This window comes from Babylonia areolata, chromosome 19 (genome assembly GCF_041734735.1).
Source record: "Babylonia areolata isolate BAREFJ2019XMU chromosome 19, ASM4173473v1, whole genome shotgun sequence".
NCBI classification, from domain to species: Eukaryota; Metazoa; Mollusca; class Gastropoda; order Neogastropoda; family Buccinidae; genus Babylonia; species Babylonia areolata.
The window spans coordinates 6516963-6542318 of NC_134894.1; the positions used below are offsets into that span (position 1 = coordinate 6516963).

General features: G+C 37.6%; 2 protein-coding genes and 1 pseudogene across 4 annotated transcripts in view; 2 read left to right on the plus strand and 1 right to left on the minus strand.

The window, feature by feature from the left end:
• The first annotated feature begins 19 nt into the window (after positions 1–19).
• LOC143293412 (transmembrane emp24 domain-containing protein eca-like) lies at positions 20–12228 on the plus strand. Of its 3 annotated transcripts, none has more exons than XM_076604257.1 (5): positions 20–172; positions 2266–2381; positions 6224–6328; positions 6870–7016; positions 10569–12228. In XM_076604257.1, exons 1-5 carry the CDS (start codon positions 46–48, stop codon positions 10716–10718), a joined length of 645 nt encoding a protein of 214 aa, XP_076460372.1. In that variant the 5' UTR covers positions 20–45; the 3' UTR covers positions 10719–12228. The 3 variants fall into 3 exon arrangements, with proteins under 3 accessions (XP_076460372.1, XP_076460370.1, XP_076460371.1); XM_076604255.1 differs by having other exon boundaries at positions 9382–10632; XM_076604256.1 differs by lacking the exon at positions 2266–2381 and adding an exon at positions 4916–5031 and having other exon boundaries at positions 9382–10632.
• LOC143294413 (5S ribosomal RNA) lies at positions 1022–1140 on the plus strand (annotated as a pseudogene).
• Positions 12229–12447: 219 nt separating the features above from the next.
• The window catches only part of LOC143293417 (protein mono-ADP-ribosyltransferase PARP14-like), a 58040-nt gene continuing 45131 nt past the window's right edge, over positions 12448–25356 (minus strand). The window contains exons 24-27 of the mRNA XM_076604262.1: positions 23514–23718; positions 21619–21773; positions 19604–19778; positions 12448–17717 (exon numbers count right to left, since the gene is read on the minus strand). Of these exons, the coding sequence (XP_076460377.1) occupies positions 17431–17717; positions 19604–19778; positions 21619–21773; positions 23514–23718 (822 nt within the window). The 3' untranslated portion in view covers positions 12448–17430. The remainder of the gene's footprint in view (positions 17718–19603; positions 19779–21618; positions 21774–23513; positions 23719–25356) is intronic.

The window sequence follows — 25356 nt, forward strand, 5'->3', positions numbered from 1 at the left end:
AGCCAATGACGTGGCATACCGAGTACTTCCGACACTAACGGCAACATGGCGTGGACGTTCTTTACCGTCTTCTGCTCAACGATCGTTGCAGCTTCTGCTCTGTATTTCCATATAGGAGAAACAGAGAGAAAATGCTTTATTGAAGAATTACCAGATGAGACGATGGTAGTAGGTACGTAAGACAATTTAAGCATTTGGTGATGTTCATTGATTTTGAGGTTACACGGTTTCAGTGTGCAACATTCTCCGGAGTTTACTGGGATCATCAAGTTCACATGATCTTGATCATGGTTGTCAGTTCTTTCATTGAATCTTAGAGCTGTGATTATGTTTGTTACTAGATTTCTTTATGTATTGTATATTGAACATATTTATCCGCAAACATGTCTTCCTTTGAACGTTTAAGCCTTGGACGAAGTTACTTTAGTGCGAGTCAGTACACGTCAACAGAGAACATATAGCATGAATTCCGTTTGTTCGCAGCTGGTCATAGCATCAAAAGTTTCAAGTTTGCAGCTTAGACTCTCCAAACTATGAATGCATCTATAGCTTTGTTTACAGGATTAATTATTTATTTATTATTTCATGTGAAGTAAGTTCTGCAATTCATGATAACATATTGGATTGTACCTGCTGATACTTGTGATAATTGAATGATTGAAAGGAGAGATTATAATATTATAATTTATATCTGTGGACTTTCTTTCACTTTTAAAATTTTGACTTTGAAGTTTTATGGGATATGTTGTATGGCTGGCACTGATCCCAGAGCCTCTTGTTTTAAGGAGAGTTGGAGTTCTGTTTCATGCTTGGAAGCTGTAGTTCTTTCAGCATGGCTGAGATACAGCCATGTTCAATATTCTTGTAGTTTCCTTTGATGAATCTGTTGGTCTTCAGTTTGTAAAATGTTATATACTCTGAAACTAGTGAAAGTGCTTGGTGGGTTAAGCCTAAGGAAAGTACTTTTCTTTCAGTCTATTTTGGCAGCAGACATATTACTTATTATTAGTTCCTGAAACTGACCAATGGCCATACCACATTGAAAACACTGGTTCTCGCCCAGTCAACGAAGTTAAGCAACGTCTGGCCTGGTTAGTACCTGGATGGGTGACTACCTGGGAACACCAGGTACTGTTGGCATACCTTCATTTGTCTGTGCACTTTTTTTCTCATCCTCAAGGCCTGACTAAAAGCATTAGGTTACGCTGCTGGTCAAGCATCTGCTTAGCAGATGTGGTGTAGCATATATGGATTTGTCTGAAGGGAGTGACACCTTGAGTAACTGAACTGAACTCCTGAATTATCCATTGGTAATTGTAATAGGTGTATAATCTCTGATCAAACACACACACACACACACACACACACACACATATATATATATATATATATATATATATATATATATATATATATATATGTATATATTACATACACACACACACACACACACACACACATATATATATATATATATATATATATATATGTATATGTGTGTGTGTGTGTATGTAATATATATATATATATATATATATATATATATATATATATATATATATATATATATATATATGTGTGTGTGTGTGTGTGTGTATTAAAGTGTTGTTATAATATTAATGCTAACTTTTAAGGATTACAGTATTGACATGATAATGCTTGCACATCACGATTTTAATTCTTATGAGTATCATGTTACTAGTTGGGATACATCATATATAGGGCACCACAAAAACATCCATGGATACATTACATTTGACAGAATCAGTTGTGAGTTGATCTTGGTTACATAAACAGTTTTATTTGTTTATTAGTTTATTTATTTTTCTAAATTTTAATGCTTGTCTGAATATATTATATACAATTTGTTACTTCAACTTGGTTAAGTATGGTTTTTTTTTATATGTGTTTCTATTATTTTGTTTGTTTCGGTATTTTAAAAACATGTATTTATTAATTTTTAAGGGTGAATGAGTTGGCTGGAGTGAGTTATTAAAAAAGGGACAAGTTCGTACATTTGCACTGTAGTATAATGTATTTGATTTTACTTTACAATATAGTCATTGACTCAAATGATATCTACTCTAGAGTTGTAATAATAGAATTCTAAGAATTGTGACATGGTTTCTTGTTTCCAGCAGTGAATTACAAAGTGGATTAAACATAATTGTTTTACTCATAACTTGTCAATGACTGAAATGATACCTTATGATGTATTTGTAATACCAGTTAAAAAAATAAAATGACATGGTTTCTTGTTTCCAGGCAATTACAAAGTGGAGATGTTTGATAAGAACATAAACGATTTTGTGCCCACCATGCATGGTCTGGGCATGCATGTGGAGGTTAGGGACCCTGACGACAAGGTGGTGCTGTCCAGGGTAAGGTCCTGCATGGGTCACCACTTGGCTTGTGCAGCATGCCAGGGAGTGGTGTCCAGACTATACAAAGTGTTTCCCAGTTGACACACTTACGTATACATGTACCCTCCATCCTGCATGAATGCTTGCTGGTTGAAACAAGCTGACTGATGCTGTCATATTCTTGTGCATTCGCTTGATTTTTGCATGCTAGTATTTTAAATGGGGGGTGGGAGAGGGATGGGGGTGGATTTGACACAACTGCAACAAAAAAAAACTAAGAGCAACTGGATATACCTCTCCTGGTTTCTTTACACATGGTATACATCCTGATAGATCTTTCATAGATCTATCTATTATAAAATGACATAGATATGAAGTCTCCTTAACATGATAGTCAAAGACTCAAACTCAAAGAAAAAGAATTAAAAAAAAAAGAGTTTGGTTTTCAACCAGTATTCAAGGTAAAAGATTTTAAAATTTTTTTTTATAAAAGTTTAATTATATTGAATTTGTCCAGATTGTTGGTAGTAAATTGTGTTTGGTAAAAATTTGGTATCCAGTTTTCAAAGCATATTATGATATATATATATATATATATATATATATATATAATTTTTTTTTTTTTTTTTTTTTTTTTTTTTTGTATACACTTATTGACTTAACATCCGTAAAACAAGGTCATCCGAAGGTTAGTTGGTTGACCAGAAAAATGATCTGTTTGGTCAGGTTGTGAAGCAATCTCATGCTTCCCATACAAGACTTTATCATATTCAGAGGATATCGTTGATGTAATTTGCTCTTGATAGTCAAAAGTGCTTTTTGTCACCAGAATACAGTATACTTCATTTGGTGCATTGCCATTCTTTCATGTTACAGGTTATTAAGTATGCTGTATGAGTATTACATTTTCACAAGATTTTATCACTACAGTTAGCGGTGAAAATCACATGAGCAAGTGCAATCAGCATAATTATATGGAAAAAAAAAAATGCTGCTGATTGTTACACTTTGGTGTCAGCAGAGCGGCCATTCTGATTTTTAAGAAAATAAGATAAATACTGATTAACGTAAATTATTAAGACAAGTCATGATAACAGAATATAGTTTTATTTCCAGTTTACATTTAGGAAAAGAGGAAGTGAATTTAATAATATAGCTACCTGAAGTTTCAGATTTTATTGAAATCATCATTCTACCATATTCCCCTGCATGAAGCCTTGCATGTCTGTTGGATCCATGTGCATGTCTGTGTCCCCGTGGCAGTGCTCATGAAAAAGGAAGGGGTCAAAGAGTGTTGCATGTTTCCTGATGTTCATCCCAGTGGCAACACCCCAGCATGTGCATCATCAAAATGTTGTCACTGATGATTGTTGTCTTCTATATTTACTGTACATGTGGTTGTTGTAATATTTGGCATGGCACTGTATGTACTGTTTGGCAGGAACCTGTGTGTTTGCATGATACAGACATCATACATGTTGGTGTCTATATTACCTCACACTAATTCGTTTCTCATTTTGCCATTAACATTCCTGTGTCATCACCTAGGTGTTGGGGCTTCTGGTTTTTGATTTATAATTTTATGGCAAGTTCAAAACGTCATGGTCAGAATGAGATAAATGAGATTACCTTGTCAAGGTTTGTCAGAGCTCCTGATTGATTGTTGAAATTATTTGCACTTCAAACTACATACAAAAGTGAAGGTCATGAAACTGGTTATTCACTCAGAAAAAAAAAGAGAAAATATCTGACACACAGCAGTTGCTCTCATCACTTCAGGTGGGACTGGATAGTGGCCATAGTGGTCATGTGAATATCAAGCATCACACAGTTTCTTTTCAGCAGGGAAAGCATTGGATTGTAACTGTTTATGGATGGTCTCGGAATATCTTTTTCAGTGTTCCACATCTGAAGTAGATTAGGTCTTCATGCCCTTTCTCTATATATTCCAGAACATTACAAAGTGTGAGTGCTTCCAAAATTCATTTAAAATGAAAATGCAGGGTGGTTACATTGAGGAATACACTTTGAAACTAACTTGAAAACGAAAAGACTGGAGTAGTTGGGAACTTTTTGATGAAACATTACTGGTACATGAAACAAGAATGACAAAAGTGGCAAAAGAAACTGGACAGATGCATGGTAGTGAACTGTTCAGCTGAAAATGGGTTTCATTTTTAAGTTTCCACGAGAGAATCTGTACACACATTTTGCTGCATTGTTAAAAATTATTCAAACACAAGTGGGCATTATCATCCTCTTCTGCTTTTTGATGTGGAATTCAGCTTCTAACCCAGGGCATTTGACATGTGGTTGTGCTGGTGAAGAGGCATTAACAGGACACATACTTCTGTTGTACAAAATGCTGAGGATACAGTGCCAACAAGACATGAAGAAGACATGCACAGTGCATTTCTGCTGAAGCAGTGGCAACAAGAGCATGTACTGTATAAATTTCTGCTGATCAGCGCAAGGGCAGTAACAAGGCACCAGCCATCCTTGTGCTTTCTAATGCTTCATGGATACTCATTGAACGGTTTTGCTGGTTTCAGGAAACTATAAAGTGCAAGCATTTGATAAGAATGCAAACGATTACATGCCAGTCACTTCTGGGATTGGTATGTATGTAGAGGTGAAGGACCCGTCCGATAAGGTGGTTTTGTCTAGGGTGAGTGGTGGCTTGATCGGTTTGGCTTTGAGATGGGGGGGATGGGGCAGTGCATTTAGTCATAATAATTGATAGTATGATACTGATTCCTTAAACTGACACAACTTTGACTAAGAGGGTGATCGCTTTGGAATGATTTTATGTTCCATATCTGTGAGCTTCATGATTGAAATCACTGTGCAAAAATTCCATCCTGTTTTGTGTAATAACTAATAATATGTACCAGAAGACGTTGAGATAAGAATAAGACCTGGAGCCAGCATGATAGATTGCATGCGGCATGAATATTGTTTACATGCAGCAGAAATAGGTTTGTTATTGATTGCATTTGCATGCAGCACAATTAGGTTTGTTATTGTCTGCATGCATCCGTTTCCATGATCATTACTCTTGAGAAAATGTATATATCATACAGTTGCTGATCATTATGAATAAGTTGTCAAATATGATAAAAATTTGCATGTTTTTTAGAACCTGCTTTTCTAAATAATCATATCATAGAGCAAATATAGAAAATAATCTCATAGGCTGTGGAGGCATCATGATCTTCTTTCACAGTCACTGTTATCAAGTGGTTTGTTTGATTCCTGTAACTTGTAAGCGTTGATGAAATGACAAAGCATTAAAAAGATTGATAATGATACTGTCACACAGCGTCAGTTGTTATTCATGAATTAAGCTTTAATAATAAGATATGTATTAGAGACTGCTGTGACTGAAATTCACTAACACAGTGTTATATATAGTGAACAGATAAATATAATGATAGATAAACATTTATGTGTTTGTTCAGTTGTTACTAATGTTAGCAGATTTGAACAAATGTTTCAATGATATTGATACATCCACTTTAATTGTATATTATATGATATGTATATAAATATCACTCATTAAGTAATATTTGAATATTGGATTACCGCTATATGAGGAGAATGTTTCTTTAAAGGACTGTAAAAATGTCTGTTTAAAAAGAAAAAGAAAAATGCACATCATTAAAGTTAGTGCTATTAACTAAATTTTCAGGATTGAAAAGGGTATGTCTTTGTTTTGTTTTTTTTAATTTTTTTTATTGTATTGGAATGTGTGTGTTGTACATACTGAATTCTTCTGCACTTAGGTGAATTTATTTGTAAATAATCTGTCCACACATACACATGTATCATCACACTGGGTGTCTGCTGTGTGTGAACAGACCTACGCAGCAGAAGGTCGCTTCACTTTCACGTCTCACTCTGCTGGTGAACACATCATCTGCCTCAACTCCAACTCCACAGCTTGGCTGTATGCTGGACAGCTGGTAGGGTTTGGTTTACGCTTGTGTCTTATGTTCAGGGTGGGGGAGGGGCGAGGGGGGGAAGCAAGGAGCATTTTGTGTGTGAGAGAGGGAGTGTGTTTGGGAAGGACAGTGGGGAGATGGGATAGTGGGAGACATTTTGTGTGTGTGTGTGTGTGGGTAGGAGAAGAGTGGGGAATATATATTGGTATGTAAAAGTGTGTGTGTGTGCGTGTGTCTCACTGTGTGTGAGGGTGTGTATTGCTGGATGATTGTGTGTGTGTGTGTGTGTGTGTGCACATGCATGTATACATGTTGCAGACCCATTAACACACACACACACCTCTTATTTTTAGTGTGATTTCTGAGAACATGGCGGAAATATCAGTGGGCACGCACAAGGCAGGTAATATATATTTAAATACCAGCTGGAGTCTGCACCAGTAGTTAATGTAAAGTATGTTAGATTAAACATATTTTTAGGTTAAAAAAAAAATCCTTTTGCCAAGGGAGGAGGAATCCTTTTTCTGGTCTTTTTACATGTTTTCCCCCTTTTGAATTCCAGCGCGTTCATCTGGACATATCGGTGGGAGAGCATGCTGTGGACTACCAGCAGGTGCAGGCCAAGGACAAGCTGAGTGAGTTGCAGCTGCGCATCCGACAGCTGCTGGACCAGGTGGAACAGATCACCAAGGAGCAGAACTATCAGAGGGTGGGTACCAGGGTTCGAGCTCATAGTCACTGAAGTCTTGGAAAGTCTTTGAAAAATGAGAGAACCATGGCCGGAAAGGTCTTGCAAGAAGGAGAGAACCATTTCCAGGGCTGGAAAAGTATTGGGAGTAAGTTGAAAGGACCATTTCAAGGGTGGGAAATGTCTTTGGGGGTGGGGGGAGCGGGAAGGGGGATATTTTGCCTGTTAGGATCTGGAAAAATCTAGGAATCATGTTGATAAAACCCTTGACTTGTACCATTCAACAAAGAGCTTAATGAATTTTTTATAGATTAAAAAAACAAATAATAAAGAGGAGAAAATCAAGCATTGCTACAGGGAAATCCGCTGATCTGTTTCATCAGCTTTGTTGCAGATGAATTGTTTGTTCAGTTGTTTTTTAGTTGTTTTTTTTTTTTTTTTAAATTTGGTATGGAAAATTTGTCAGTCTGGTCTGGAAAAGGTCTGGAAAAAGCACTGTATTTTGTTTGGTCACATCAGTGGGAACCCAGTGTGGTACCCTTGATTGATACCCCTGCAACCCCTCACCACCACCCCACACCCTGTTCTCCTTTTGCCTCCATTGTTATCTGGCTACATGGGTGGGAGATATTTCTGTAACATTTATTGTATTGGCATTTTTGCCTGTTTTTTTGTTTTTTTTTATTTGTTTGTTTTCTTTGATAAATTTTATGGTTTATTTTACTTTGGGTATTCCCTTCGGTTAATTGATCCTTGGACTAGGCTGCAAATGTTTCTGTTCAGTATGACATCAGTCCCCACCCATGTAACCAGCTTTTTCAATGTTTTTTTTTTCATTTGTATGTTTATACTGCATTTTGTTTGTATCCTAGTTGTATCTTTGTTATTCACTACCATGTACATCCTGCACCCCAACTCCGCATTGAAGGGAAAAAATCAGTCAACTGATTTTAAGGGAAAAACTGTTGAGTCATTTCTACTTCTAGGATTTTTTTATTTATTTATTTATTTTTTTAGTAAACATTTAATAACCTAATAAAATGTTGGCAATCAGTTCAGTCCAAAGAAAGACTACTGCTATTTTAGATGCAAATTTCTTTGGAAACCAAATATTTCATGACATGAACATCAAATTGATAGTGTGCGGAGCGTGAAAAATCAGTGAGGGTGACGATTTGCAGAGAGTGGAGAGAGTGGGAGTAGTTGCAGAACCAGAAAAGGAGGAGAACACTGTACACTCATTCAGGGCAGGGAGGGAGTGATTAAGGGGTCGGTTGGAACAAGTTCTTACGAGATGTGAAACATCTCTCCTGTGTGGCTTTCGTGAAACAGGTTCGCATTGATCATATATGGGGATCAGCAGTCACCTGCTGGTGAAATTATAAATGGTACTCACTCCTCTGCACTGTGTGCTAAATGGGTCATTGTTAAAGACTGATATTGTCAGAAAGTTAGCATGAAGTGAGTGGGCGTGGCACAGGCAGGCATGGCAGTTGAAGGACATGTATGTGTACATGTATTTCTGTTGAAGTTGCCAAGAAACTATGAGTGAATGATGGCTGAATATGTATAGAATACAGGAAATAATTCATGACTCGTGTGCATAAGGCATGGTGACACATTTAGTTTTTAGTTTGTATGTATTTTCCAGGCTCATTTCTGCTGCTTTTATGATCTATAGTATAAATGTGAATTTTCTTTATCTCACATTAATGGTTCACACATTGCCACCCAGTGTATTTAATAAGCATCAAATTATTAGAAATGAATAGTCAGTCTGTTCATTTTCCTTTCAGAAAGTATGTGTTTTGCATACTTTCTTACAATAGTTTACATATTAGATTTTTTTTGTTACTTATCACACTTAACAACAAAAAAACACCCAGCAAATAGGAAGCACAAGCCAAATGATACTGGACACTGAAGAGGCTAATGTTGTCTGTTTAACTATTTATTTATTTATTATTTTCAAAATACTGCGAGCTGTGAGTCAACTCAGCCACACCATTGATTTAGATTTCAAATTGTAACACAAACAGTCAATATTATTACATGTACTATTGCTGTTGACTTGAGTGTGTGCGTGTGTGTGTGCATGCATGTGTGTGGGTGTCATTAGGTTAGATGAAAGGCAAATGAAATATAATAAGGGAGATTGAAATGTGAGGTGTGAAGTTAGTGATGTAAGAAGTATGGATGGGTTTATAGTAATTTTTTTACAATGGTGGACCTGGTATTTATGTACCATTCATGCAGGTACTATGACAGTGCCCTCTGTGACATAGTGACATAAGCCTTTTTAGTGCATTTCAGAGCCAATCCTGCCACTGCTTGTGACATTAAACTTTCAAGTAACACGACTAACATAAGACTGCATGCTTTTCAGTTCCGAGAAGAGCGCTTCCGGCAGACGAGTGAAAGCACCAACCAGCGTGTGCTGTGGTGGTCCATTGCACAGACCCTCATCCTGCTCCTCACTGGCTTCTGGCAAATGCAGCACCTCAAGAGCTTCTTTCAGGCCAAGAAATTGGTCTGATTCCCCCATGGCAGCGACCTCTCACCTTCTTGCCTCTCCCTTGCTTCTCTCCTGAACCTATGGTCACTCCTCCTCCCTGCACCTCACTCCCAGCTCTCCTTCCCCATGTTTTACTGTTCAGCCTTGAAAATGTATGTGCACCTGAGTGTGTGGTGATGTTTGTGCTGTTATGTCTGAAGTAGCTTGTTGGGGATGGTTATGTGTTGGTTTGAGGAATAGTGCTTTAGATAATTAGAAGTTTTTGGCTTTGTGCAGATTAGTGGTAGTGAGAAGAATCTTGATGAGAAGGGAACAGTTATTTGTAATTGACTTCAGGTGCTGTAAATGATGAACTGATATATATATATCTTTTGTATTCTTGTGTGTACTTGTGTTTTCACGAACTCCTTAAAGGAGTTAATGAAATGTGCTATATCCCTTGCTGTCTCTCTCTTCTCCTTCCCGCTTGTCCTATTCCCGCTTGTCTTATCTTAAACAGTTTGAGTGAGGAGAGTAAATGCACGTTGAAACAGAGATCAGATGTGAAATGTCAACTGTGATGTGAGCGATTCATTTGTGATGTTCATTTTGTATTCACTGGGATGATGTATTCATCAATGGTTTCCTGATATATTTTGTGTTTTGTGGTTTGGAAATCACATCTTCCACATGATCTGACTTTTCAATAGAGATAGATCACTTGCCCAAGAGGTCTGTAATGAGATGAGAAAACAAGAAAGCTAAAAAAAAAAATAATAAAAAAATGCTCGATTTGTTGCATGTAAAATTGTGTAGATGCTACCTTTTGTTTCATTTCTGTACTGTTTTCTGGAGAATATCTAAATGACATCAGCAGATAACCTATAAGCTATTACTGTTAATGTCATGGGTGTGAAAATGCACTGATTCAAGAAATATGCACTGATTCAAAGAAAAATGAAAAGAAGAGAAGTTATAATTTGAGTAATATTCAAAGAGAGAAAAAGAAGCAAAGAAAGTGTTTTAAGTCCGGAGTTGAAGTCCTGGTCACAGAGGCTGCAGCGACGACACTTTTGCAGGTTCGAGAGGAGCGTTTCCGCTACACCAGTGAAAGCACGAACCAGCGTGTGTTCTGGTGGTCCATCATCCAGGTGTCTGCCTTGGTGGTGATAGGGATGTGGCAGAGTTTACACATGAAAAGCTTCTTCATAGCCAAGAAACTGGTGTGATTCATGGTTGGGTGGTGTCTGTGGGACTCGCATGATGATGTGCGTGTAAGAGTTGATAAATATTGGATTGGAATTGCTGTTCTGTGTCTTGAGTGTTACGTTCAAGTGCATTCAGAATCATGTTCAGTTGAGAAGATGAGTTGTTTGTTGTTTTTTGTGTGTAGATTATTTATTTATTTTTTTTAATACTGACACTTTTCATTTCATTGTCTTCATTATCTTCAGTGTTTCTACTGTATTGATCTCTGACCACAACAATTGAGGTAACAGTTGAAATAGGTCTGCCTCCTGACTTGAAAATGCACAACTGTGTCTTCTGATTCAAGTTTCCTTCAGTTGTCTTGCTGTTTTATCCAACTCTTCTCTTTCTCTTCACTTTCCTCAGTTGTCTCGGCTGCTCTGTTCTTTCCTCAAGACAATGTGCCCCCCTGCTGTTTTTTTTCAAGAACTTACTTGTTGCTTCTGATTTGTAGGAGCAAAAAAACAACAACAAAAAACAAAGAAACAAAAATCTGGAGAACTTGATGCCATGATTCTTTTTAATCTTTATTGTAGTGTGTACAGTTTCTTGTCTTTGTAATCTGGAATGAATGTAACACTGGTGTGTGAAGAAATACTAAAAGTGTAAGTCATCATTTGTTTTCATTGTCTTTTTGGTGGTTTATTTTTTCTTCCTTTTTCTTTTTCTGTCAGTAATGCGTGAAAGGAGATGCTTTGAGATCATTAATTTCATTTTGCTCTGGTGACATATTTAATATAAAGGTAGTATGAGGAACTTTTTATTTTTTATTGTTTGTTATTGAAAAGACTTGGTCATATTTGCTGTATTAGCAGTTTAAGTCTTACACACATTTACTGTCATACAGTTACATTATTTGTTATTGTATCAAAATGGTCGATTTTCTCTCTTTTTAACAAAAAAAGAACATAAAAAAAGGCATGATTATAGTGCAAAAAGAGGTCACTCAACACAGTGCCCCAGTGGGACTGACAGCCAGACAACAGGTCTCCTGCTGCAGTCCTGCCCCATCCATGAAGTGCTTGGGAACATGTACTGGCACAACCCAAATCCAGTGACTCAGAAGCTCTACGGCTGTGCAGAAGACCTGCAACGTACAGCTGCATTCATCACTGAGACTTTGGTATCCATCTCGCAAACGAGAAGAGATGAAGTGTAAAAAGAGAAACGCAAACTTGTAAGCACTTATTTCAAAGATAATGGTGTTTGAAATTATTTATTATCATTATATCATTGTGTTAAGTATCTACATCGTGTTTTTGACATGGTGTAAATGTTTCTTCCATTTCAGATTTTTTTTTCCTTCTTGTTTTAATAAGTCTTTTGAACAGGGTTTAATGTGTGCTACACTTCCTCAAAGAGAAAAAAAAGTTTGTTTTTTTTTTTGGAAAGTTCTGTGTGATTGGTTGTTGTTAATGTTATCATGCTCTTTTTCATAACTTCAGTTTTCAAGACTGGAAAGAGAATAAAGAGGACAAAACTAAAAACTTGTTTTATGGTGGTTTTTTCCTTCATGGATTTTTTTTTTTTAAGTCCAGAATTATTACAAATACAACAAAATAAAATCTTTCATCAGTTGCACACATTTTGATTTGTTGCGCTACAAATATTTTGATTGACCCTTTTCAGTTGTAAATTTTAAATTTTGGAGACAAACATTCTTCCACTGCAACACATGCAAGCTACTTTATTTTTAGAAAAGAAAGAAAATTAGCTTACAACTTTATTTTCTGAAACAAAACGCAAACATGATACACAAACAAGCAAGCATTGCGCAAAATAAATTTCTCAGCTACCATTTACATTCTTTTTTCACAACCGATTGTATGTCACTTCCTGCTTATTGACTTAAAATTATTTAATTCAGTGTTTTCAAATAATGCATTCGTACCTGTTAGTGTTGATGATAATGAATGGTTATTTGCATCATCCTAAAAAAAAGGCCCATCTGACATGTCTTCATCAAAATAATCTTGGGACATGACATGATTCTTTCTGGATTACCTCTAGATTCAGTGCACCACAACCCCAACTTAAATGCACAGAATATATCTTTGCAAGGTGTTCATCTTCGTTTATATATATATTCTTCATTAAAAAAAAATACTCAGAAATAAACATGGACAGAATGAACAAGACAATGAATGACAAAATGCATTGAACTAGAAAGAAGATGGCAACTTTTATTCAGAAACAATTGCTCCTTTCAATTTGTTTTACTGTAAAACAAAAACCACTCCAACACATTATCTCAGATAATCCTTATTCTGGCGCATTCCCATTATTTACCATTTTCTATGTAAAATGTGTGGGAGAAGGTGGATTCTAAAAAAAAAATGTCCTACAATCTGTCAAGCATAGTTCAGTATAACAAAAATGAAAGATTCTAAAACATGTCAGTATCTAAATCTGTGTTTATAAACTTACCTACTTACTATGAACTTAATGAAATTTGAATGCTTAATCCTTTCAGTGCTGGGCCAATTTTACGTTCAGCAACAACTGTTAGCCGAAGGATTTTTAGGTCATGGAGGGTAACAATTGCAAAAAAATTGAAAGAAAAAAAATATAGCATGCAGACTACTAAATGAAAGTATACATATATTATAACCTTTACTTTTCTGAGAGGGAAATGAACACACTATCCAATGACGACAATTTAACATGAAACTAATGATATGGCAACAGGAAAATCCCTACAATGACACAGACAGAGACTGCCGTCCTGGGACACTTTTTTGCACACTGGAAGGGGATGGAAACGTCAATCCTGGAACACTTGAGAGGATAACTTGTTCCACAAAAATGAATTTCTTCTTATAGGTTTCAGGAAGATAAGGCTTCCAACATCACACATTTGTTACTTTTTTCATTCAAAGACGTGATTAAAATGTTACAAATCTGACTTTCCATTAATGCTTGACAAGGGGTTAACAACGTTGTTAACACACATGGACTTGTATGTCACATGATGTGTGAGCATCTAAGTATATATTGATTGATATGGATACTTACATAGTGCCTATCCTCGGTCGGAGACCAAGCTCTGGTGCTTTACAAACACGGGTTCATTTACACAACAGGCTGCTGACCTGGGTAAACCTGACTGACGGCTACCACTGGGCACTCATCATTCGTTTCCTGTGTCATTCGATCAGATTTCAGGCACGCACACAAACACACTCAGACAGACATGTAACATTTCATGTGTATGACCCTTTTTTTATTTACCCCACCATGTAGGCAGCCATGCTCCGTTTTTGGGGGTGTGCATGCTGGGTGTGTTCTTGTTTCCATAACCCACCGAATGCTGACATGGATTACAGGATCTTTAACATGCACATTTGATCTGCGTGCGTATACACAAAGAATATAAAAACAGTTCAGACATTACTTCGGGAATATATATATTTTTTACTTACAGAGTCCATGCATGGTGATTGCTGTTGTCACAACCTTTCAGTCTCCTCTTGCTACTTAGTCACATGTCTTAAAATGTCTGCATTCTGGTTACCCAGAATGTCGTTTATAACTGAATAATAGTACTAGTAAGCATTGTTACACTCAACTAAGTGAACAAATTTCTGCATTCTGTTTTATTCAAAATATCAATCACGGCTATATAATAGTATAGACAATATTACGCTTCACAAAAATTCCATTATATCATCAAACTGTTGAAAAAGGAAAAGAAAATAAGCAATACACAGTGCAGAATGGCAAAAATATCGGTGTATATGTTTGTTATTTATGCTACAAATAAGTTTACACTTAAGACATTAAAAGAAAGAAGGAAAAATATTAAGCAACGACACTGGGCAAAAATCAATAGAGTAAAGATTAGAAAAAAAAATCCATAATTGTTTGAAATACTATTTCAACTGCAGCTACAATTACTTAAAAAAACAAAACAACATGCAACAGCCAGAAGGAGATGAAGCATTAAGCACAATAAGTAAACACATTTTCAGCATTAAGCACAATCTGAAATGCATAGCTTACAATCAGACACATATGCAATTTCAGATTGTCTTGCTTGCTCATCTGACTTCATTGTTCAGTAGATGAGCCAAAATGGAATGCTTTTTTTCTTTTCTTTTTAATTTCTTAATATTCATAATAACAGAAATTACTGTTTTTATTTCTGAATATTCATAACCAAAGAAATCTTTTTCTTTTTTTTTTTCACCTGTATCTTTTGTTTAGTCTGGACCAGAAATGACTCTATTTGTTTTCTTCAGAATGGCAAAAACACCTTTGAATGCATTTGTAATGTCCGCTATAAATCTGTTAACACTTACAGGTAAAAAGACTGGCATGAAATAAACATAATAGTTGTGTGTGGATCAAAGAACACCTTGTCAAAAAGCAAATAAACATCACTCCCTGACCCTTTTGCTTTACACCTGACAACTGCTCCACTGATAAAATATTTCAGAACTGTTATAAAACAATGGAGTGCACTTACCATTGCTTCCATTGCCATCATTTGACTACTGAATTCTCAGACAGACAGATAATAAACAGTCAAAGAATATGCCATTAAAGTGGTTATTGTTCCAAATGTTTAGTCAAACTGGCTATCTATGTCACAGCCAACAATGGATCATTTCATTTTTAGCAGCAAGAAAAAACAGGTATAAGGTTCAGAAATTATAAGTTGTGTGTGTGTGTGTGTGTGCGTGTGTGTGCGCGCGCGTGCACATGCGTGTGCGTGCGTGTGTGAAACATAGAACAAGCATAAAAAAAATTGTTAAAAAAAAGTGTTTAAGAAACAACAGTATAAAATGAACAGCATAAAACAACAACAAAGTAATAATGTTCACTGACTGTAGCAGTGACGTATCGACCATTAAAACTGGACAGTGCTGGGGCAAGCCAAAAATACACCACAGAACTACACACGTGTTCTCCAGTTCAACGTCCATTCACCTTTCATAAAAGACGAAAACTGTATGCCCCAAAATGCAGGCCCCCCAAGCGAACTCTACTCATTTCTGGGAATAAAACTCCCAGATGAGAGGATTCAGATATGGCTACTTCAGCAGTACCTTCAGGACACTGCTGTGTATTGCTTATATTGCTTAGAAATTATAAGTTTTGTGTGTGTATGTGTGTGTGTGTGTGTGTGCGTGCGCGTGCACATGCGCGTGTGTGTGTGTGTGAAACATAGAACAAGCATAAAAAAAAATGGGGGAATGACCCACACACCAAAGATAAAAACAAGTTTCAGTTTCAAGATTGTGTCAAAGTGTGCGGACTGGTCCATCTACACTACAACATAATCTGCTTTGGTATGAAAAAAAAAAAAAAAAAATCCTGATCTGCATCACATCAGTCAAAACACAACATGCTCATATAATATCTAAAAATCCAAAAACTTATGTGGATACAAAGAGAGGAACAGAATGACAGTGGGAACTTGCACAACATCTCACTTTTCTGAGCTTGGAAGCAAACATACTTGTTTTCAATTCTTTATTTATTTATTTATTTTATTACTTTGAGCTTGTATTTATCTGATATGGTCTAAAATAATCATATGTGGTCCATTCATGCAAAAACAACAACCAAAAAGATATCTAAACAAAGATTATCAGAATAAATATAATAGGAAAGGGAAAAAAAAGGAAAAAAAGTAACCAAAACAATCTTTTCATTCATGGAAAAGAAAGAAATGGTAGATTTCTGCTTCCAGTTTCTGTAATGATTTTGCAATACAAACTATGCTGAATAGGAGTGCTGTGCAAGCAATGCTATGGCAACACTGGAAAAGGGAGAGGAAAGAAAGAAAATTTGTGCTCACAAAACTGCATACATTTTGCGTTTACAGATACAAGATTAATGGACATGAAAACAGACACACAAAATCACTCAGGTGAGTCGCTATCCTATTAGTACCAATGATTTTTCATAAAATGTTTCACAATCAAGTGTTAACAAATGGAAACCTTCTGAAACTTAAAAAAAAAAAAAAAAAAAAAAAAAGTTTCTACAAAATGCATAAATCATTTCTTCAATATAAAGAAGCTGACCAGCACTCTCACTTCGAAAAAACAACAAGAAACAAAAAAGAAAACAAAAAACCAAAAACAAAAGAAGAAAAACAACCAAAAAACCCGCAGCAAAAACCAACAACAGCAAAAACCAACAACAACAATAAAAATTAAAAGTGCCATAAGGAACCCACAACACCAGACTCCAACTCCCTGACCATGAGCAACTGAATGAGTGCAAAAATAATCATTGAACCAGGGTTGCCACCGGTGTGATCATGCAAAATTCCACACTTTTCCCGGACCTTCTCCAGACCAAACTGAAAATGTTCCATACCAAACAAAAAGCCACATGGAATTTTTTAAAAAAGAAAAAAAAGAGAAAAAACGTCTGCTGCACATTGACGAAAGAGATTGGCAGATATCCTGGTATCAATGCTAAATTTTGAACATTTTCTCTATCTCTGTTTTTATTTTATTTATTTATTTATTTTTTTAAAGCATTTGACACTTTGTTGAATGGTGTTGGTCAATGGTTTTATCAAAATTTCAAGTCTTTTTGCCAACCCTGACAAGTAAATAATTGTTTCCCAAAGATTTTTCCAGCCCTGGAAATGGTTCTCCCATTTTTCCAAGACTTTTCCAGACTTCCATGGCTCTGAACTCTGAACCAGTTCATTCACTTCTCTTCCTGCTTTCACGTGAAGGTGATCAAATACTCGGGATATGCTTGTGTGTCGTTGAAGATGACATACATACGGGCGTTGGTCAGTTTGTCAATGGCCGAGTCATACAGGATTGAGCCCTCCCTCGGAGGTAGTACCCTCAGGTCACGCGTCCCTTGCACTGCATGACCCACCAGAACCTTGCACTGGTAAATATAGCGTTTACCGGAAGTGTCCTTGGGGTCCGACGGGGAATATGTGCTGTGTGTGGAGTAGTGTGACTCCACAGCAAAGTACACACCCTCCCCATACACAGTCGCTGAAACAGATTGTGCACAATAAATCATTGTGGTGTGAGTTCACGGCTAAATACATGTCCTGCCCGTACACAGCTGCTGAAACACACTGCGTGATAAAAAATTGTGGAACAGTGAGAATTTGCCACAAAGTACATGCCTTGCCTATACACAGGTGCTGAAACAGACTGTACACAATAAGTCAAAGAACTTTGGCGGGTGTGGGTGGTAGGCTTGAACTGATGTCTCATAGCATTGTACTGTATCACTTTTCCTCACAACAGATTTCACTATGTGAATTTCAGGCTGCTCTCCACAGTGGAGTGATGGACTAGAGGTAACACGTCGGCCAAGGAAGTGAGAGAATCTGAGCGCGCTGGTTCGAGTCACGGCTCAGCTGCTGGTATTTTCTCCCCCTCCACTAGATCTTGAGTGGTGGTCTGGATGCTAGTCATTCAGATGAGACGATAAACCCAGGTCTTGTGTGCAGCATGCACTTGGCGCACGTAAAAGAACCCATGGCAACGAAAGGGTTGTTCCTGGCAAAATTCTGTAGAAAAATCCACTTCGATAGGACAAACAAAATAAAAGTGCACGCAGGAAAAAAAAAAAAAAAGGGTGGCGCTGTAGTGTAGTGGTGCGCTCTCCCTCGGGAGAGCAGTCCGAATTTCACACAAAGAAATCTGTTGTGATAAAAAGAAATACAAATACAAATACAGTGAGAGCATGTTGCAACAGTGCAGTGACACCCATATATATATATATATATATATATATATTTTTTTTTTTTTTTTTTTTTTCTGCCTGCAGGTGTATTTGTTTTCCAGTCAAAGTGTGTTTTTCTACCAAATTTTGCCAGGGACAACCTTTTTTGTTGTTGTGAGTTCTTTTGCATGTGCTAAGTGCCTACAAGTGGGACCTCAGTTTATAATATCATCCAAATGACTACTGTCCTGACCACCACTCAAGGTCTTATGGAGTGGAAGAAAAAACAGATGTGAGTGGGATTCGAACCTGGGTGCTGACGGGCGCAATAGCCAAGTGGTTAAAGCGTTGGACTGTCAATCTGAGGGTCCCGGGTTCGAATCACGGTGACGGCGCCTGGTGGGTAAAGGGTGGAGATTTTTACGATCTCCCAGGTCAACATAAGTGCAGACCTGCTAGTGCCTGAACCCCCTTCATGTGTATATGCAAGCAGAAGATCAAATACGCACGTTAAAGATCCTGTAATCCATGTCAGCGTTCGGTGGATTATGGAAACAAGAACATACCCAGCATGTACACTCCCGAAAATGGAGTATGGCTGCCTACATGGCGGGGTAAAAACGGTTATACACGTAAAAGCCCACTCGTGTACATATGAGTGAACGTGGGATTTGCAGCCCATGAACGCAGAAGAAGAAGAAGAAGAAGAAGAAGAAGAAGAACCTGGGTGCTCAGACTATCTCCTTCCTAGGCAGATGATTTACCACAAGGCCAGCACTGCACCAGTAGTATTCCTCTGCTTGAATGTGTGAAGTAATTTTGCACATCCTATGTTTTCTCATGCCTTAAAAGGTTGGTACCTCCCTGAGCTTTTGTTTTCTTCCTTTTTTTTCAAACACATGGGCCTTTGTCTTTTCGTTTAACCTGTCGAGGCAAGTTTGTGTTACCTCACTTCCTTTTTCTGGTCTTCATCGTGTGTATCTGGTTTGGATATTTCATTATAAAAAGAAAAATGATAAATAAATGAATACACTGCTCACAATAAAAGCTTATTGAACACTCCATACAGCAACTAACATGCCACAAGCAAGACAGTAAATGAAGGCATGGATATCATTTAGCACATGAATTATCAAGCAAACAGAAAAAAAAAAGAAAAAAAAAATTGTAGGAACTGAAATAAAACCAAACCAAAAAAGCTCACCATTTTTGCCACAATAGCTGCGGTTGAAGCCATAGTTGTTGATGTTTTCAATGGCCTCAGGTCCTGTTCCATGCCACAGGGTTTTCTCATTCTCTATCCCCTGGTTCTGCTTCTCAAGATGATTTTTCTTGGAAGCATACTGCTGGTAGAGGGTTCGATTCTGCACTCTCTGAATCTGATTTAGGGCACACAAACAGATCCCATGCTCTAGATTCATATGTGACATAGCATAGTACACATACAAAATGATACTAACATTCAAAACATAACTGATAGATAAAACAAAATCAAGTTTAAAAAACAAAATGTTATAGCTGAAGGATTCATTAGTTTTTATAATGTGCGGATGAACTCACTCACTCACTTATTGTCACTGGAAAAGAAGAAGAAGCAGAAAGAAGGAAACTAACAACTTGAAAGGTGGCAGCGGTAGGTGTGTGTGTGTGTGTGTGTGTGTGTGTGTGTGTGTTGTTTTGTGACATGCTCTTATCTTTGTTATCACCGATTCCATGTGTTACTGTGACTGTTCAGAATAATTCTTGTACACATGTTTCTAATGTCTATCCTTCTTCAATAATCTATGCAATGCACATTTTTTCTTATCAAAAGTCTATCCTTCATGCCCTAACTGGGATCCAAGGATTATATTTTTTTGGCTCATGAATAGCAGGCAAGGCAAACTGAATTTCCCCAATCTCGTTATAAGTGCTTTTAAGTTTCTATTAACCCCTAGGCTGCTTATATAACAAGATAACTCGTCAGCGCAAGCATGTACGCTTCGCAGCCACAATGACAAGACAACTCGTCATCGAAATATTCTGACTTTTCCCTGGTTTGCATTCAGTTCGTTAACAAAAATACTGGTAACTTTAGCTTGGGGAATCTTTCTTGATTCTATTCATAGCTAGAAACCCCATCTACGTCATAAGGCAGTCCTTTATTTGAACATTTTGGTTGGGTTACTGCCACAGTGTTTGTCTGCCTCCTCTCCTCGCTCACTAAACAAAATGTTGGGCTCGGTGCTCAAGATTGTGTTGCTAGGCTAAATCAACCAAGACTGCTTTCTTTAGCTGATGATCAGTAAGATTTGAACTGTGAATTCGAAGGAGAAGACAGTAATGAAGTTTGGTTGGATGATTTGACAGAAAATAAAGGAGCAATGAAGAGACTGGCCAAGATACAACTAGCAGTGAGTGATGCTGACTGTACAGCTGTAGCAGACGACATAAAGTGACCGACTTATTAGCAGGACACAGTGTGAGTGATTTTCTTGGCACTCAGCCAACACGGTCTGGTGAGAACTGGATGAAGTGACCATGTGAGAGGGGTAAAGGGGAAAGGGGTGGAAACCGTGGGGGTGTGGCCCCACATCCATTTTACCACTTGGAGAAGGCACAAAGAATTGTGTATCTGTCTCTTTAAAAAAAAAAAAAAAAAAAAAAAAAAAAATATATATATATATATATATATATATATATATATATATATTGTGGTTGTTCTAGTGTAATTTGTGTGTGCAGGTATTATCCATTTGTCCAGAAAATATGATATTTTAGTGCAAATGTTTTGAAAATATATACCTGTTTTTACGTGAAAAAAACCCTGGCAAATAGATTTCACTTAAGTCTTATTTTCCTGGCATCAAAGGGTTAATCAATAATCACACTGAATAGGGCAGACAATAGTGTTCTGATGCACTGAGATATATACTATTCTCAAATTCAAGTACCATATGTATCAGTACTGACTCTTCGTTGATTAACAGTTTCTCACAAGAATCAAGAATACTAAATTCTTTGTCACCATTTGGGGAATGGAGGATATTAAGTAACACACACACACACACACACACTAGAGACACAAATAAACAAACACACTATACACACACACTACACATGCACATATTACCACAGATACACAGACACACACAATCACACCATGTGAGCAGACACTATCACACTATGTGAGCAGATGTCAAACTGAAGAACACGCACACAAACACAACACTGACTCACCGTTGAAACTGTCACAGTTCGATCACGAAGCGTTTTCCTCAAATTGGCCTCCACAGTTTTGTACTCACTGTCTGCAGCCTTCAAGGCCACCAACTTGACATGCTCATCAGCACCATGGGATTCCCAGTGTGGAGGCAGAGACCCACTGGCAAGTTCTGTAAAACCACCACTGTACACTCAGGAATTGTACAGATATCTTGAAGTGAAAAAATACTCAATTCTTTCTGTCTTCTTCTTCTTCTTCTTCTGCGTTCACCCGTATGTACACGAGTGGGCTTTTACGTGTATGACCGTTTTTACCCCGCCATGTAGGCAGCCATACTCCGTTTTCAGGGGTGTGCATGCTGAGTATGTTCTTGCTTCCATAACCCACCGAATGCTGACATGGATTACAGGATCTTTAACGTGTGTATTTGATCTTCTGCTTGCATATACACACGAAGGGGGTTCAGGCACTAGCAGGTCTGCACATATGTTGACCTGGGAGATCGTAAAAATCTCCACCCTTTACCCACCAGGCGCCGTCACCGTGATTCGAACCCGGGACCCTCAGATTGACAGTCCAATGCTTTAACCACTCCGCTATTGCGCCCGTCAATTCTTTCTGTCAAATTTTGGTTTGGGTCAACCCAACTTGTAGGACTTTTGTGGAATGAGGCTGGTGCGGCATGAGTAACAAGTAATGATGTACGGTCAATATCGTCACATATAAATCAAAGCACTCAACAAAAATAATAATCTGTTTCTTCAAGTGCATTAGCACGCTTCTTAACTCACTCCAGATGATGAAACGCTATAGCGTTCCTGACATAAGGTAGCATTCAGGACAACGGAACGCTATAGCTGTTTCGACAATTAAAAATTTTCCATGTTTTCCTCATGGGGCATTGCGAACATGTCAATGGTCAAATGGAAAGTTTCTTCATGAGATTCCGTAACAACACACTCCACAGCGAGCCAGCAAGTTCATGACCCCACACAACAAGCTAATCTGCATACGTATTGAAAATGGCGTCGCAGGCGATACAAATGGAAATTTTTAGAGCAAACTAGATCACGACAGCAGCTTTTACCGCTGCTGAAGTGATTGAAATAATGCTTCAAACTGAAGATGCCGACATCGTCGAGGATGATGAAGGCGTTGAATAAAGTATCTGCAGTGAAGAAAGCTACCAGCAAGAAGGTACTGACAGTGACTCAGCTTCTGAGAGCAGTGAAGAGGAAGGGGGCCGGGCATTCATATGACACGAGGAGAGGGATCAGTGGGTCAAGTACAGTGAGTTTCATTCAGTTACTTTATGTTTTGTATTTTTTGTGACTTTTTTTCCTAACAAATGGGTCGTCTGTAGGGAAAAGCAAGGGAGAAAACTATCCGTCTGTAGTGCGTTAAAAGGCTTTTTTCAAAACAAACAAAAAATATGTGAAAATGTTCATTAAGTTGTTATTTTGGTTTGTCATTATTCAGGTAAGAGAATGAGATTGAGATTGAGATGGTTTATTCATATAGGCCACAGCCCCCTTGAAGGGGGATATACAGTAAAATGCTGAAGTCATACGTTCAAAAGTCTTCATGATGTAACATATACACTTCTCCTTTTGAGTGCTTTATACAGATAAAGAGTGAACTCCTTGACAGTCTTTTCATTTGTTGATGACATTAACATGATAAGTCTAATCAGGCAAGGGTACTAACAGAATTTAACAGGAATCAACTGAAGATCTCATAATACTGGGCAACACAGCACAAAGTGAACTTTGTTTTCTTTAGTTTGTTGACATATTGGACAAATTAAATCTTGGACACATGAATTTTGATACCGATAATAATGGGTAAATATTTCATTTTGGTAAAAGAGAGACACAGAGATAGAGAGAGGGTTGATTTCTCTGAGTACCTTTAATTTTGTCCTGCCGCAGGACACCCACTGTGTCACTTGGGTTGTCTTTGGGGTACTCCATCATGGAATCAAAGTCGATGACAAAGACATTTTTGTCGATGTCGGTAATTTCCGCATTCTTTTTCCTGTTCTGGTATGCAATTTCGATGATGTGGTTTTCCTTTTGCTCGTACTCCACTGCCTTGACTCCTTTTGTTGTAACCTGGACAGGCAATGCAGATGCAACCACAAATAAATCATCATCATCATCTTAACCTATTCAGTCCAGGGGGGTTCACAGCCTCGGCAGGCTTCCATGCCATACTGCTGCAGAATAAAAGCACAGAAAATATTGGGGCTTTCCTCCAAATCATGTGTGGACTTCTTCTTCTTATTCTGCGTTCACTCGTATGCACACGAGTAGGCTTTTACATGTATGACAGTTTTTACCCTGCCATGTAGGCAGCCATACTCTGTTTTCGGGGGTGTGCATGCTGGGTGTGTTCTTGTTTCCATAACCCACCGAACGCTGACATGGATTACAGGATTTTTAACGTGCATATTTGATGTTCTGCTTGCATATACACACGAAGGGGATTCAGGCACTAGCAGGTCTGCACATATGTTGACCTGGGAGAACGTAAAAATCTCCACCCTTTACCCACCAGGCGCCGTCACCATGATTCGAACCCGGGACCCTCAGACTGACAGTCCAACGCTTTAACCACTCGGCTATTGCGCCCGTCCATGTGTGGACACATCCCAAATTAGCTACATGCATGTATATGAATGTGTATTGTGTGTGCGTGCGTTTATGTAAGTTTGTGCCTGCCTGTTTGTGCGTATGTGTTAGGGTAGCTGTTAAATACACATGTATGTTAAAATGTATGTATGCAGTGTGTGTGTGTGTGTGTGTGTGTGTGTAGTCACATTTTGGTGTGTGTATGTAACACAGATGTAATTTTTTATGTTAACAAAAGCGTTTTTAAAAAGCACTAGAGCAGATTTCTGGATAGTGTGCTATATAAGTATCCATTATTATCATTATTATTTATCCAAATGTAGGAACGTGAAAACCTTTTCAATGAGACAATTTTTTTTATGTCAGACAATGCTTAGTGAGTTAAATCATGTCGCTTCTAGCTAAGCTGACCACAAAGGGGTCAATAATAACAACAAGACTAATTTAAAAAAACCACAAAAAAACACAGGAAAGACAGATCTGTTGGGAAAAGAAATATCTAATTTGGCTGCAGACCATTTTGAGAATATGTATTTTGTATATGTATTTTTATTTCTTTTTATCACAACAGATTTCCCTATACTACAGCGCTACCCATTTTTTTGTATTTTTTCCTGTGTGCAGTTTTATTTGTTTTTCCTATTGAAGTGGATTTTTCTATAGAAATGGCCAGGAACAACCCTTTTGTTGCCGTGGGTTCTTTTACGCGCGCTAAGTGCATGCTGCACATGGGACCTCGGTTTATCGTCTCATCCAAATGACTAGCATCCAGACCACCACTCAAGGTCTAGTGGAGGGGGTGAAAATATTGGCGACTGAGCCATGATTTGAACCAGCGTGCTCATATTCTCTCGCTTCCTAGGCGGAAGCGTTACCTCTAGGCCACCACTCCACTCCACTCCACTCCATAATTAATGTTGGAAAATGTTTTTTTCTGCTCTCAAATGAGAGGCGCAGGAGAAATACCACTGACATGGTACTGATGATGGGTTAGCAAAGCAGACAAGACAAAACAAAAGAAAAAAAAAAGTAAAAAAAAAACAAAAAAAAAAAAAAAAAACAACTTTAACTGGATATCTACAATCACCAGTATATGATGTATGACAGGTTATTAAGTAT

What these genes read in the sequence shown, in the direction of transcription:
- LOC143293412 (XM_076604257.1), top strand. Translation starts at nt 46, where the DNA reads ATGGCGTGGACGTTCTTTACCGTCTTCTGCTCAACGATCGTTGCAGCT. An exon ending in AGATGAGACGATGGTAGTAG is followed by an intron (nt 173 to 2,265) that starts GTACGTAAGACA and finishes TCTTGTTTCCAG; the next exon opens with GCAATTACAAAGTGGAGATG. An exon ending in GGCTGTATGCTGGACAGCTG is followed by an intron (nt 6,329 to 6,869) that starts GTAGGGTTTGGT and finishes TTTGAATTCCAG; the next exon opens with CGCGTTCATCTGGACATATC.